The following is a 15,225-nucleotide window of genomic DNA, read 5'->3' as shown; positions in this document are numbered from 1 at the left end:
CACACTGTTGTTTCAGTAAGTTTGTTTGAATCATGGTCCAGGTCCAGGTAAATGTATGGTTAATTAAGTTTTACCAAAACCTCAAAAAAAAAAAAAAAAAAAAAACCTCTATTTTACAAAACCTGTCCAGGAAATAGTAAAAGAGTGTGGACCACCATTATTTAGAAATATAAATCATGTCACGGGACGAGGATAGCCTTGAGACCAAAATCTTTACCCCTCCCTCTACCCATGATTTTTGCAATATAACTTTGCAGTTCTTTCCAGTTTTAAAAACTGTTTGGTATCCTGAGTCCTACAGCAGCTGACATGCTGAAGAAAGACACATACGTTCATGTTGCTCAGGGTCATTTTTCATTCTTTCACTGGATTTCAGAAAGTGCATTAAAAATGTCCCGTCAGACTTGGACCAGATGGCAACTGTGCAGAGAATTTTCCTGGTCTGCAAATATTTTTCCAAGTGCCTCAGGAAATGTAATAGAAGTGCTTTAACTGGGAGGCAAAACATCTGGTTCTTCCCCCATTCCAGTCCTTCCCTACCTGTGTAGCCTTGAGTGAATCACTTCCTCTCTTAGACACCTAGCCTCCTCCTGTTTGTTACCAATGGGGAGAGACACAGTTTGTCTCTGCCAGTTCAAACAGTCCACAAACCTACAAAACCCCTCCCAGGAGGCACCCAGTCTATTTTCTATTCAGTCTAACATGGTTTCTGGGTCTGCTGTCATGAAGACAATCCTGGTTTAAGGCACCACTGTCCAGTTTCCAGGGCTTCAGAAACTACCAAAGACCAACACCAGAGGGGACCACAGCAAAGAGAAAACAACAAGGATTTCCCGTGACTCCTCAACAATACTTGTTCATTTCGTTCATTTATTCAATAAATATGTATTGGGCACCAACTGGAGGCCAGACACTTGTTAGTCACTGAAAGCACAATGGTGAGTAAGAACTCTTTTATCTATCATCAAAATACCATAATTCACAGACTTTGGTTTCAAAATACATAGAAGGAACAGAGAACTATGGACGTTCCATTTCCTAACTGCATCCCTACATTTTCTAAGAACACACTGACCTCACCTTTTAAGGAATTTCTCCTTTCTGGTTGGATACATTTTTTTTTTTTTTGGAAAGAGAGTGTGAGCAAGGAAGAACAGAGAGAGAGGGAGACAAGAGACAGGGAATCCCAAGCAGGCTCACACTGGCAGCACAGCCCGATGTGGACTCAGACTCATGAACCATGAGATCGTTAAGATCATGAGATCGTTAAGATCATGAGATCATGACCTGAGCTGAAACCAAGAGTCAGATGCTTTTGCCTCCCCAGACAAAAATAATTTATCATTTTCATGACATCAGTTTTCTCTAGGTTAACATGCAACTCTTTGAAATCTAGTTTTTAATTAGGTATAATTAGAAATTTTTAAAAACTTCATTTCTCTAGCAAGTCAAATGACCCTGAAAGGACATATAGTGTTAAAGAAACAATTACTCAAGGCATTTGTTGAAGAAAAGTAAGGCAGACTTAGGATCATCAAGATAATGTGTAGGAAACACTGCACAGTGGGAAGGAGAGATTGGGCCCCACTCCATCTACAAGGAAAAGTGGGAGTTTATAGCCAAGGAGCAGAGTGGGGGTCAGCGGATGGAAAAATGACTAAGAGAAAAAAACATCCAGTTCAAGGGAGGATCTGGTAAAATCGACCTAACAGGACTCTTGCTGAAGGCACACTGGGGTGATCAGACATCGCCTGGGAACAGTGAAGGTGAGGAGCCCATCAGATGTTGATGGTGATTGATTGGGTTTTGGAGTGTTGGTGGGGTTCGGAGCCTATGGCCAATTAAGAATTCTTGAAGACATCTTTTAGTGTAAAAAGATGATTTTGTTAAAGCATGGGGACAGGACCAGTGGACAGAAAGAGCTGCACTGGGGTTGTGAAGAGTGACTGCTTATACACAGTGGAGTTGGGGGAGATAAAGTCAAGAGGAAGTTTCTTGAAGGGATTTCCATATGCTGAAGAAGACTCAGGATTACTGGAGGCCTAGCTATTGTCAAGCTAAAGTGGTTTTCCCTCTAGCAAAGCATTATCATTAAACCAGTAGGGAGTTCCTGGAGATTAGGCCCTCAGGATGAGATATTTGTAAACTGATGGAGACTCTATCCTTTAACCATTTGTTTTCTGTCTTTTCCTTTGTTTATGGGCAGCCAGGGGCCAGGGTACCTGAGGAATATCACACATATCCTACCTGGGGTGGGAGGTGTGGGGGCGGGGGAGGCCAGGGTTGGGGGTTGTTGTAAGCTTGTGCTTTGTCCTCAGCTTGCCTCACGCTCCCTCATCAGTGACCAGATATCAAGGAGGCGGATTCTGGTTAAACTGACTTAACATGGTTCTTGCTAAAATTGGACAACGCAAAGATGAACACAGAAGCCCAAAATTCGGGGTCCACTTGAGAAGAGAGCTCAGAGGAGCCACAGTACAGTTTGGTCAAGGAAAGAGTCTTCATTGTCAGTCATCTTTGTGCCTCATTTTCAAGTTTTGAATAACTTAACAGCATTTATTACAGTTTATGACTATTCTGTTTGGACTTAGTCTCTCCATCTTATTTTGTAATTCTATTTATCTAACATTTTTCTCTTGATTTTTTATTTCCTTTTCCTGAATTTTGCCAGACTGGTTTAATTTTCTTTGTCCATTTTTTGTTTCTTTTAGTGGCCTGGAAGATTTTTATCCCATTGCCTTTGAATGCCTGTAACTTTGCCTCTTTTTCTTTCTATCACTATCACCATAGCCTGAAGGGTGCCTCAATGGAGGCAGCCCAGGTGTTATTCCCATCCCACACACAGGCCCAGTCCCTAGTAACTCTGAGGTGCATGTTTTCCACGGTTTTCTGAGGGAAAATCAGTACTGGCTACTCAAAGACCCCTTCTATTTTTGCAATGGAATGGAAGATTCTAGATTTCAGTTTCTCCATCAACTGAATCACAAAATTTAAATCTTTGTGATTTTCCACAACTGTTTTTTTCTGGTAATGGGATCCTGCATGATTCTCCAACCACAAAATAACTTTATTCTCATTTTTATATTTCTTCTGTCATTGCAAGGGGGATTTTGAACGAGTGATGGACAGGTCCATTATACTCAACTTAAAAGTCCAAATCAGGAGCTCCTGTGTGGCTCAGTTGGTTTGTTATGCCCAGAATTCGTGATCCCCAAATACCGCCAGGGAGCCGAGTCCAATGTAAAAGCAAAAGAGCCTTTATTCGAGCTAGCTCGAGCTCAATCCCCTACCTGCACCGACACAGCAGTGAGATACCGGGGAGAGAGGGCGAGTTTCAAAAGGACAAAGGTTTTATTGGGGCCTAGGGGCAGTTGGTGAGGTTATGGCTATGGCCTCAGCCGATTGGCTGGGGAAGGGTCCTGGGGAAGGGTCCGAGTCCTGTTAGGCAGGTGAGGGGGTGGTTACTCAAGGGGAGGAGGTGTGGTCAAGGTGAAGGACACAGAACAAGATGGAGTCGGCCGGCGTAGGCCCGCCCTTTCAGGTTAAGCATCTGACTCTTGTTTTGGCTCAGGTCATGATCTCAAGGTTTGTGAGACTGTCTCAAGATTCGTGAGATTGAGCGCCACCATATTGGGCTCTGCTCTGACAATGCAGAGCCTGCCTGCTTAGGATTCTCTCTCCGCCTTTCCCTCCTCTCCTCCCCAACTCCCTCTCAAAATAAATAAATAAACTTTTTTTTTTTAAGTCCAAATTATTCCTTGTTTCAATCTGTTGGGTTTCGGTTTTGCTTTTGTGTGTAAGTGCATTCGTTTTCCTGTAGGCCTGCCCTCTTCCCATCCTTCTGCCTTGTTTGTAACTCTGTGTTATCAGCCAGGATAATCAGGATACTTGGGGTGTTGGGGGGGTGGCAGTGATGGAGAAAGGAGTAATCTGTGCTTTCTCTTTCACCAACAATAGACTAATAGCCCTAGAATGTGTATGCTGATTAGGGTGGGAGAGAGAGCCAGGACCTGGCCTAGTAACCCCATTTAGAACTCAAAGGAGTCAATTAAGAGAGGGTCCAGGTTAAGATGATGGATTAAACACATACATTCCATCACAATACCTGCTTGTTAAAAACAAACAAACAAGGGCACCTGGGTGGCTCAGTCATTTGGGCTTCTGACAGACTTCGGTCCAGGTCATGATCTCACAGTCCCTGAGTTCGAGCCCCGCGTCAGGCTCTGTGCTGTCAGTTCGGAGCCTGCAGCCTGCTTCGGATTCTGTGTCTCCCTCTGTCTGCCCCTCCCCCACTCACACTGTCTCTATCAAAAATGAATATCGAAAAATGAATAAACATTAAAAAAATTTTTTTGAAACACCCTAAAATACAAAAAAAAAAAAGATTTTTAAGAATATTATTTTAAAGAAATAAACCCACAAGAACAGGAAGAATAGGGCAAGAGGCAAAAACAATACAATATTAGGTCAAATGGTAACCAAGACCCACAGAGCTGAAAAGAAAAGCTAATGGGAACAGAAAGCAGTGAGAGATCAGAATCCCTCTGCATGGGATCAGGATTATACACGTTGAAGGTATAAGGCAGTTTGGGACTGTGGGCAGAAAAGATCCAGAGCCCAAGTCCTTACCCAAGATGAGCAAGACTAGGTGGGGGGTGGAGGGCACTCAGGGCTGGGTCCTGAGCCATCAGGGAGCAAAGCAGAGTGCCCATGAGGGACCTGAAGATTTGACAGTGGGGAAGAAAACAAGTATGAAGAATCAAGCCTGAAATCATCAATTTCACAACTGCATCCAGAGCTAGCCCAATCAAAGTAGTTGTCCATGATAGGTTTCTCAGTAGTAGAATAAAAGAGGACACAGGGCTAGGGCTAGATGCCAAGGGGACAAACAAAGGGGGGCAGGGAACTCCAGAGCAGAGTTCGAGGGACTCATCGCTTGTGTATAACCAACCAGAAACCACAACACTTGACATGTAAATCTGGGTGGCAAGCCTCTCCAAGGGTAATAAACCCTGCACTGTTACTGCTGTTTTCTTTTTCACTCTAGGAAGTCAGAAAATACCCGCAGCCTTAATGTCTTCTTGGAAACATGATGAACATCTACATTTTCCAGAGCAGGTCCAAAATCTTGGGTCATGTTTACGGCACAAGCATGTGCACATGTTAGAACAAAGGATTTTGCTTCTTTCAGCACCTCTTCCTTCAGAGATGAGTGGAAACAGATACAGCTCCAAAGGACTAAGGAAGCAGCAATTTCTCAAGTAACCTCCTCTGTCTCCCTTCTTCTCGCTATGGGGCCACACTTGCCCCTTAGGAATTCAGGATAGGTGTCAATTTGTGGCACTCTAGCTGGAAGACCGCCAATTGATCAAGTTCTAGGCACCAGTGAATGTGGACTCAAGAATTTCATCCTTACCTTATGGGATATCAACTTGAATCAAGTATAAATGATAGCCATTACAATCCTAAGGAGGAGTAAAGCTGATGTAAAAAGAACCACCTATCTTGGACTCCACTGTGATTGATGAGCTAGAAAAAAATATTGAACCACAGACTTCAAGATGGATTATCAGAAACAAATATTCCAGAGCCAGGTAAGGAAACCACCATCCTCAAACCTTGCAAAAAGCAAAACTATGCCATAGTGTCCCGGACAAGTTAGCTGATTTACTGTATGTTACCGGTGTGAGTGAAGCGGATGTCTCCAAATAGCCTGGTCAATTACGCCAACTAAAGGGCAAAAGTAGTGTTTCTTGAAATGGTAGATGTGAAAAACATTGATTAGACAGTTTAGCAATAGTTTTCAGGATGACTTACAGGTGGGCATTTGGTGTCTCTCGTTTCACTCTCTTTCCCTTGCTTTCTCTCTCTCTTCCACAAGCAGTTTAGAATTTACTCTAAGAATCTAACTTTGCTGGGGGTCAAATGGGAAACAGCTTCAGTGATGAGTTTGTTGGAATGCTCTCCCCAAATTTTCATTTCCATCACTCTTATACACAAATCCACGAACCTGTCAGACTCGTGTACTGACAGTGTGCCTTTCCTCAGTAAATCAGTATTATCAAGGTCCATCATGGGCGTTTTGTAGAATGGTAGATCCTGGCAGAACCTCACAGATGCTTTGAAGACAACCTTTACCTTCGAATGATGAACCATACACATATTCAGGATCTCAACCATTTCTCAGTGATCCGTGTTATGTTACAACATCACATCAGCCATTCTTATTGATCACAACTATATGGGATCGGTAAAATAGTTTCTGTCACAATAGTTCTTATGATAAGCAAATACTGTAGCAAATACTATATTAGTACAATAATTTAGACGCGCTCTTCACAGTAGATCCCAACTTCACATTAGTTCCCAATTTCACATTATTCACTGAGGAACATAATCCCCAGTAGAGCCATATCATCTTTATCGTTCCCACTTTCCAGCCCCTCCCTCACGCCCACCTATCCTATATTTGTATCTCCTATACAGAACCAGATTAATTCTTGATTTAAAGATTACAGAAAAACATTAACTGACCAAAAAAACCCTCATGCACGTGTATATATCATTTAAAATTATATTTATACATTGTACATGAATATTGAGAATCCTAGTAGGCAATGTCAGAGTTTACTTTTTATCAAAATTGCTGCAGCCTTATTGTTTCTGAAAACCACAAAATGAATGTATTCACCTAATTTTTAAAAATCAGATAATCTACAACATACAGAAGGGGGAAAAGGAAGTGTCATCGCTCTCCTCTTCCCAAACAACATACCTCTGTAAGCCCAGGAGATAACTACTGAGTAAAACTTGTTGTATTTCTTTCAGGAATTATCCTGTATTTATATCCATATATATCCATTAAAATGGAACAATATCACACAAAACATATCATTCCATGGCCTGTATTTTCACAAACACCTTCCTTGTGACTACATAGAAACCGACCTCATCCTCTTATTGGTTGCTTAGTGCACCATTGCAAAGTTCTATCATAATCCATTTAACCAAATTCCTATTGGTGAAAATTTCAGTTATTTTCCATTTCTTCAACTTCTAAACATTTCAATGATCAGTCTTGTATATACATTTGAGCACAGTCATCTACTCATTTCCATCCCTAGGACAGTCTAAGGAGATCCCTTTTCCTTCTCCCACCCCAATGTCATCGGCCATGCATGCTGCTTCCATTGGGTATTTCTACTCCCAGGGCCAATTAAGTGCATGAGCTCCCAGTGCTGCCACTCACTATTAGGGTGAAGTTACTTAACATCTCTGAACTCAATTTTCCTCACCTATAGAACAGGGATAATATCAGTTTCTTGTTCCTAGATTCTGGGGAATAATTAAATGTGGATGATTCATGTAAAATGTCTGACACTTTGTAAGTGTTCAATAAATGTCAAGTATTATGGCTAGTATTGCTTGTATCTCTGCAGAGAAAAATCACTCTGTCCTCTTTAGGATCTATGTTGACTATGTCCTCAGTCAACTCTTTTGCACACTAAATGTCCACTGGCCAGTTTCTCTCTTCTGTCTACCTCCATGATTCCTCTCTTTCCTCATCTTCTGGTGAGATCCACTGCTGATTTTGCTATTAAAGACAATAGCAAAACTCTTGCTGACAGAATCAAGGAAACCTACCCCTACCTTTCAGAATTACAGTTACAATTTCTCTTATGAAACTTATTATTTCTTTAATTTTTTTAACATTTATTTATTTCTGAGAGACAGAGACAGAGTGTGAGAGAGGGAGGTGGAGGGGTAGAGAAAGAAAAAGATACAGAATCTGAAGCAGGCTCCGGGGGCTCTGAGCTGTCAGCACAGAGTCTGATGTGGGGCTGGAAATCATGAAACATGGGATCAGGACCTGAGCCAAAGTTGGACACTTAACTGACTGAGCCAGCCGGGAGCTCCAAATATTTTCTTTTTTTTTTTTTTTTTATTAACGTTTAGTTACTTTTGAGAGACAGAGCGCAAGCCGGGGAGGGGCAGAGAGAGAGAGAGGGGGAGACACAGAATCCAAAGCAGGCTCCAGGCTCTGAGCTGCCAGCACAGAGCCCCACGTGGGGCTCAAACCCATGAACTTTGAGATCATGACCTGAGCTAAAGTCAGATGCTTAACCAACTGAGCCACCCAGGTGCCCCTGAAACATACTATTTCAGTGGTTAGTATTAGTCTTTGGTTTATTATAATTTATTAGCTCTGGTTCATTATTGATTTTCAACTCTTCATTGTGGAATGTCTTTTTTTTTTTCATTCATTCATTCTGCAAATGTTTGTTGAACATTTGCCAAGTGAAGGTACTAGACTGGGCCTTCCAAATACAAGACAATGAAACATCAAACAATTTACAGTCCAGTAGGGTAGAAAGAATCTGACAGCCGGTAAGAACAACTAGGTGTTCTAGATCTGTCTCTGTAGTCTACAAAGCAGAGTCACTTGGCTGGGGGATAATCCAAGAGAAGGTCTCTCTTGAACTGAGTTTTGAAAAAATTCATTGGGCTCTGCACTGACAGTACAGAGCCTGCTTGGAATTCTCTCTCTCCCTCTCTCTCTGCCCCTCCCTCACTCTGTCTCTCAAAATGACACACACACACACACACACACACACACACACACACACACACACACACTTTGATGGGGTTACCACGGAAACACCATGGCATGGCACGATTCCCCAGCAGCTCCAAAGACATTCTGTACATGGTTCATCTCATTGAACATGGTGGGTACCCTCTGACAACAGATGATCAACTAAGTAAAGTCTACTTTCTACTCTATTGATCTTTGATCTTTGTTTTGGGCTCAGATGTCCTCTACAGCTTGATGCCAAAATATGTTTTAAAGTAAAACATGAGCCTTGATCTGATCTGATCTGATATACATTTAGTATACCTTTTTTGTAATATCATGGCAAAGGAGAGGTCAAATACGAAGACACTCTTTAATTATCCTTAACTGAGAGAAAACTAGAATCCCATAATTATACTGAATGAGGTTTATCATTTGCAAAAGCTCCCTGCCCCAGGAGAAGGTATAAAAGAGTGAAAATTTTAAAACTTATTTGTTTTCTTTGTCATTTCCATTCAGCCTACCTTCAAATAAATAAATAGGCAGTCCAGATAGGGTAGATGGCTAAAGAAAGGGATCATCAGCCCGTAGACATAAATATATCCTCTTCCAAGATTTTAGATCTTACCTAAAAAACATTCTCTATCAGGGAAGCCCTGAGGGTTCGACACCTGCTGGAAAACAGAATAAAGCTTCAGCAGCTGACCCAGGGCCTCTGGTCCCCTTTAGTGAGAAGGGTTTTTGTACATTGACACAATGGGGAGCTATCACTGTGGTGGACGTTTGGCCAAGGAACCAAGCTGGAAATCAAACGTGAGTAAAACCCAAACCTTCCTTCTTCAGTTGTTTGTTGTCTTGTGATTCCCGGATCTATGAAGCGATCTGTATAAGCTGACGTTTTACAACCAGGATCTGACATCCTCTAAGGCAAAGATAAAGTCTACAAACAAACTCAAAAGTGGATTACACATTTTCTGTGAGGAACGGGATTCAGTCATTGGGTGAGAATAACTTGTCTAAGTGATAGTTTCAGAAATCTATGGGGAAGCATAATTATATGTTCTACACAGAGCCTTGCTCAGTTGTCAGAAAAGGAAATTCAGTTTTCGTATAGGAAGGAGATTAGGAGGAACTACTGTGTGTACAGTTTCGGCCAGGGGACGAAGCTGGAGATAAAACGTAAGTATTTTTTTCAACTAATTCTTCACTGTTTTTGTCTAATTGGTTTGCTTTTTCTCCCCCCGCCCCCCGGCCTTTTCAAGTGTTCTAATTAATTACATGTCAGGGATAAAACAAATCTCATTCCCAGATCAGGTACAGAGGAGGGAAAATCATTCCACTGGAGGCTAGCTGACCGCTGATTTTTAAGATTTCCAAATCAAAATAGGGTCACTGGGGAGAGAGACTACCGTTTCAGGGTGGGTTTTCATAGAGGTGGAGGTTAAGGGAAATCACTGTGGTTCACTTTCGGCCAGGGGACCAAACTGGAGATGAAACGTAAGTACCTTTTTGTTCAATTATGTGTGAGGTTTTCGTCCTGTTGTAATATTTGTTCAAGTTTGTGACATTTTGGTAAAATGAGCCACTCCTGGTGCCCCAAAAGAAAATAGCAGAAAATGAGAAAATAGCCAACTTTTCAGCTAAGCAAACAAATCGTTGAGTTTGTGATGAGAGTAGGCTTTGTGGGGAGAAGGGGAAAGACAGCTGGAGTTTTCTCGGAATTGGACTTTCTTATATGATCAGCGTCAGAAGGAGGTTTTTGTTGAGGGCTAAGTGTCAAAGCCCTCAGTGCGGCTCACTTTCGGCCCAGGTACCAAGCTGGAGATCAAACGTAAGTACACTTTTCTAGTCCTTTTTCTGGTAGCGTTGTGAAATTTGGGGGTTTTCATGTGTGGAGTGTGAGTTGAGGTCAATTCTGAAGAGCACGGTTTTCTTCTGAAAATCAGATGAGTAAGGGACTGAAAATCAATTTGTCTCAAGGAAGAGCAAAGAGACAGTTGAGATGGCATCTAAATTGCCAGATTTTCTCTGTATCCATCAATCTAATGAGCTTAGCAGCAAAAAGAGGTTTGTGTTGAGGGAAAAGTAATCAAGTTAATACAGTGGACCACCTTTGGCCAAGGGACACATCTGGAGATTAAACGTAAGTAATTTTTCTCTGTTGCCTGTTGAAATTTGGGTCTAAATATCAGTGATGACTTTCAGAGACTGAAGTATGAATTTTGTGCAGACGGTACATGAGACCATTTCAGATTTGTCATCAATTTCAAAAGTTAAACTCAGCTCCAAAAATGGATTTCTAGACAAAAAGATTAATTTAATCTAAATTTCATTGTTCAAAAGGAAAAAAAAATTAGTGTAGATGAAAAGGAATCTTTGAAGCTCGAGAGAAAAAGTGAACTAATTTTCGCTGAGTTTTACCAGATGTTATAGCGAGTTTTGCTTGTTCTGTGTGATACAGAAATTTATTTCTTAGTCTGTTTTCTCTCCTGATAAATAATTTTATAAGATAACAATTAAAACCCATAGAATGCATGAAAAATTGGTAAGAAGTTAGAAAAGCGTAGTTGTTTGCCATGTAAAACCTGCAGCTTAATTGAGAATCAGCTGAAATGCTATCTTTGGAGACTAAAACGAGTGATTAACTGTTAATATTCAAAAATTCTACAGAAGTTCTATATCCTGATAGCTACCTTCTTTGTAAAAATCCAATTTCTATATTAGACTAAACGTGAGATGATTTCTTATTGTAACGGTGAAAAGATGGTTATCGCGAAAATCTCAGTTTTGAAAACATTCGTTTAAATTAAGTAAAATAAAATAATTGCATGTTTGAATGCTCATGGACTTGTAGAAAAATAGTAAATATTTTAGTGAGTGTGTTCTTTTATTTCCCTCCGTTATTACTTGGCCACTTTATATCTTCAAGGAAGCCATGGCACATCTTGCGTGGTCTATAGACCTCATGGCGGTCTTTTGTCATGACCGAATAACTTTCGTGATCAGGCCACAGCACTCGTGTGGCAGTGCGCCTAGCCACTAAAGGCCACGGCCACTCCACGTTCGTTCGCCTGTTCAACTCTACTGTGGCGGCTTTCCCGACACAGTGATACGAATAATGGCAGTAACGAAAAAGAATAGAAATGTAGTGGGCACTGAGCTAACATAGAAGAAACAGGGAGAAGTCTGATTTATTAGAAATTTCAGAAATAAAATTCAGTCATTGTTATATGAAAATTTCCATTAGAGGACTATAAAAAAGTTAAAGCTACTTTTGTTTTCAGTGACATGTAATGATTTCAATATCCTCTCATCAAATATATTTAAATAATAAAAGTACAATCCTAAAGAAAGAAATATATATCATTCTTTCCGAGTAAAATCCTTACCAGCAAAAACTGAATTTAAGGCCGTCTGGCCATTCCAGTTTTAATCAATTAACTTTTACTGAGTTCACATTAAATACCATCAGATAAAAAAATAAATTTGTGACATGTTTTTAATTTTCAAAAAATTAATGGCTTGGGAAGGACTATTTTTCAGTTGTATGAAATATCTAATCATAGAAAAATGCCATTAATAAAAACTTGATATAAATATATTTTCCAATACTTTCATTCTGTGGTAGAAAATTTTTAATCTGAGTATTTTAATTCCATACCCTCTAAAATAGTTTAGTAATTTTTTGTTGTTTACTTCAGCTGATTTCAAAAGTGGTGCTTATGAAAGATTATTTTTGGTCTGCAACAGTTTTATAGGACTATTTTAGAGCTGTTTTAAAACTCTGAGAACTATTTTAGAACTATTTAAACTATGTAGCTTTTTAAAACTATTTTAGGGCCTTTTAAAAACATTTTTTATAAGCTTAAACTCCATTAAAAGCTAATAAAATGTCTTGTAAGACTTTCCATATCAATGTGCTAATCATTTAATATTTGAATGCAGGATGGATATTTTAAAGGCATCAAGGAGTCACCCGGTTAGGAGTATCTTCCTAGATACTTCCCTTCCTTTTTTTCTAGAATTCACACTCTTTTGCGGCCAATGCTATTTTATAAAATTCTCAGAGAAAAATTAGTAATGAAGGTGAAAAGAGGAAAAAAAATCAAAACATAGAAAGTTCAGTATCTTACTTTGAAATGCTTTGTTAATGGAGGTTAGCTTTATAAAAACCTGTTCACTTATCTGCAGTCTTCTCCCAGCAAAGGATTCTAGATTTGTTATTTTAGCCCTTGCTCTCTGACCAGACAGCTTGAATGCCCACAGGGGGGGATTTCCCAGACGCCATCTGGCAGCTGCTCATGGTCAGAACCGAAGCTAGCTAGTTCCTCGTAGGCAGGTGGCCAAAATTACAGTTGACCCCCATTGTCTGGTCTGTTATCGCCCCATATCATGACAGCTGTCAGACGAGGGCTCAGTCTTCCTTCAAGGCTTTTGTAAGGAGGTGGGAGAGTTGCTAGCCTGATCACAGAAGGTAACAGGGCTGTGCCTCAGCCCAGGCACAGACTCGGGGCTTAAAGTCACTCTATAGCGTGGGTCTGGCTCTAACACACTCAAAGAAAACCCAGGAAGGAAAAAGCAGCCCGATATTGCTACACAGTTCTGGGAGAGGCACGGAGGAATGATCGCTGTAAGGGGGTCCAAGACCTGTTTTCTCTTCTAAACTTTGAGGGAATCAGACTAAATGGCCTTTGTTTCTTTGCCTAAAGTACTGGGTGTATGGCAGGGGGCAGGGAACACAGCTGAAGGAAAGGTGAGGTCAGAAAAGCAAAAAAGCCCTTAAAATGGCTGCAGAGAGTTCAAACAAAACAGTGTAAAACTTTCTTAAGAGATAGGGACTAGAGAAACACTCAAAATCATGGAGATTATAAATCTGCTTCCTGGTCTCCCTCATTGCTACACAGAATAAATTGCTCTGTCTCCCTTACGGGCTCCGGGATTGCCCACAAACAATATGCCCAAATGGAGAACTTCCCTGTTACTTAACAACCATTCTCTGTGCTTCCTTCCTCAGGGAGTGATGCTCAGCCATCTGTCTTTCTCTTCCAACCATCTCTGGACGAGTTACATACAGGAAGTGCCTCTATCGTGTGCATATTGAATGACTTCTACCCCAAAGAGGTCAATGTCAAGTGGAAAGTGGATGGCGTTGTCCAAAACAAAGGCATCCAGGAGAGTACCACAGAGCAGAACAGCAAGGACAGCACCTACAGCCTCAGCAGCACCCTGACGATGTCCAGTACAGAGTACCAAAGTCATGAAAATTTCTCCTGCGAGGTCACTCACAAGAGCCTGGCCTCCACCCTCGTCAAGAGCTTCAACAGGAGCGAGTGTCAGAGAGAGTAGCCTAGCAGGCCTCATCACCTGCGCCTCAGTCCCAGACTCTCTGTCTCCCTCCTCAGGCCTCCGGACCTTTCCCCATCGGAGACCCACACCTATTGCAGGCCCTTGTCCCCACCTTACTGCCTCCCCCTCTTTGGCTTTAATCATGCTAATAATATTTGGGGGGAAATGAATAAATAAAGTGAATCTTTGCACCAGTTGGTATAGTTTTTTGGTTTTTTTTTTTTTTTTCCAATTACCCAGTTTATCTTCTAAGGAACTAAACACCCAGTTGCTATAAAATCACCACCACGTATAAAAATCATCATCCCGCATTCTACCTGACCTTCCTGTCCTCTACGAGACACTCCATGAAAGCCATAAGCGACCTGTCTTCATATCCTGCCCACCCCCAGGGCCATGGTGTAAGAGGCTTGCTTCCTCATTTTCCCCTCCTCAGCAGACCCTCAGAGTCCTTTTAAGGGTGACAGTTTCTACAGTCACATATCTTCTGATCCAGTTGAACTTACCTAAGAATTTACTCAAAGCAAATTTTTCAAAAGAAAGAAACATCTATAAAGAGTCATTCACTGTGACATTATATAAAATAACAAGACAATGAAAATGATCTAAATGAACATGCAACAGGGAAATGGCAAAGTCCATTATGGCACTTTAACTTAATGGAATGTGATCTCTCTATCTGCCAAAAACCATACTGAGTGCTTTCCACAACCTAATTTAAACCTTACTTTACTGCAAGGTTAAAAATGTTCATTAAAATGTTGGGCAAGTTCTAAGGTGCACCTGGCTGGCTCAATCGGTTGGGCATTCCATTCTTGGGTTTGGGCTGAGGGCACGATCTCATGGTTTTGTGGGTTCGAGCCACGCATCAGGCACTGTGCTGACAGCACAGAGCCTGCTTGGGATTCTCTCTCTCTCCCTCTCTCTCTGCCCCTCCCCCACTCATGCTGTCTCTGTCTCTCTCAAAAACACATAAACTTTAAAAACTTTATTAAAAAATAAAAATAAATAAAAAATTTTAAATGTTGGGCAAGTTCTAGAAAGCGGAGAGAGATTCATACAGTATAACCTAGCAATCCCACTTCAAATGACTGTGTCTCTGTCCACCGGAAGACCTGTGCACATTTTCAGAGCTGCTTCATTTATAAAAGCCCAAAACCAGAAATAATCCAAATGCCCACAAACAATAGAATGGGTCACAAAGTTGTAGTATGTTTACACACTGAAATTCTATTACATAAGGAGAATTTTAAAACTATAACTATACCGAATGGCATAGATGAATCTCATAAACATGACAACAA

At 40.9% G+C, this 15,225-nt stretch overlaps 1 gene segment (V, D, J or C); it reads left to right on the top strand.

Annotated features, from left to right (window-relative positions):
- Positions 1–14,115, top strand: part of LOC102972940 — an 82,017-nt gene extending 67,902 nt beyond the window's left edge. The window contains 2 exon segments of the V gene segment in view: positions 9,717–9,754; positions 13,590–14,115. Coding sequence covers positions 9,717–9,754; positions 13,590–13,921 — 370 coding nt within the window.
- The last annotated feature ends 1,110 nt before the right edge of the window (positions 14,116–15,225 follow it).

Source organism: Panthera tigris, chromosome A3 (genome assembly GCF_018350195.1).
Source record: "Panthera tigris isolate Pti1 chromosome A3, P.tigris_Pti1_mat1.1, whole genome shotgun sequence".
NCBI classification, from domain to species: Eukaryota; Metazoa; Chordata; class Mammalia; order Carnivora; family Felidae; genus Panthera; species Panthera tigris.
This window is presented reverse-complemented; position numbering and strand designations above follow the sequence as displayed.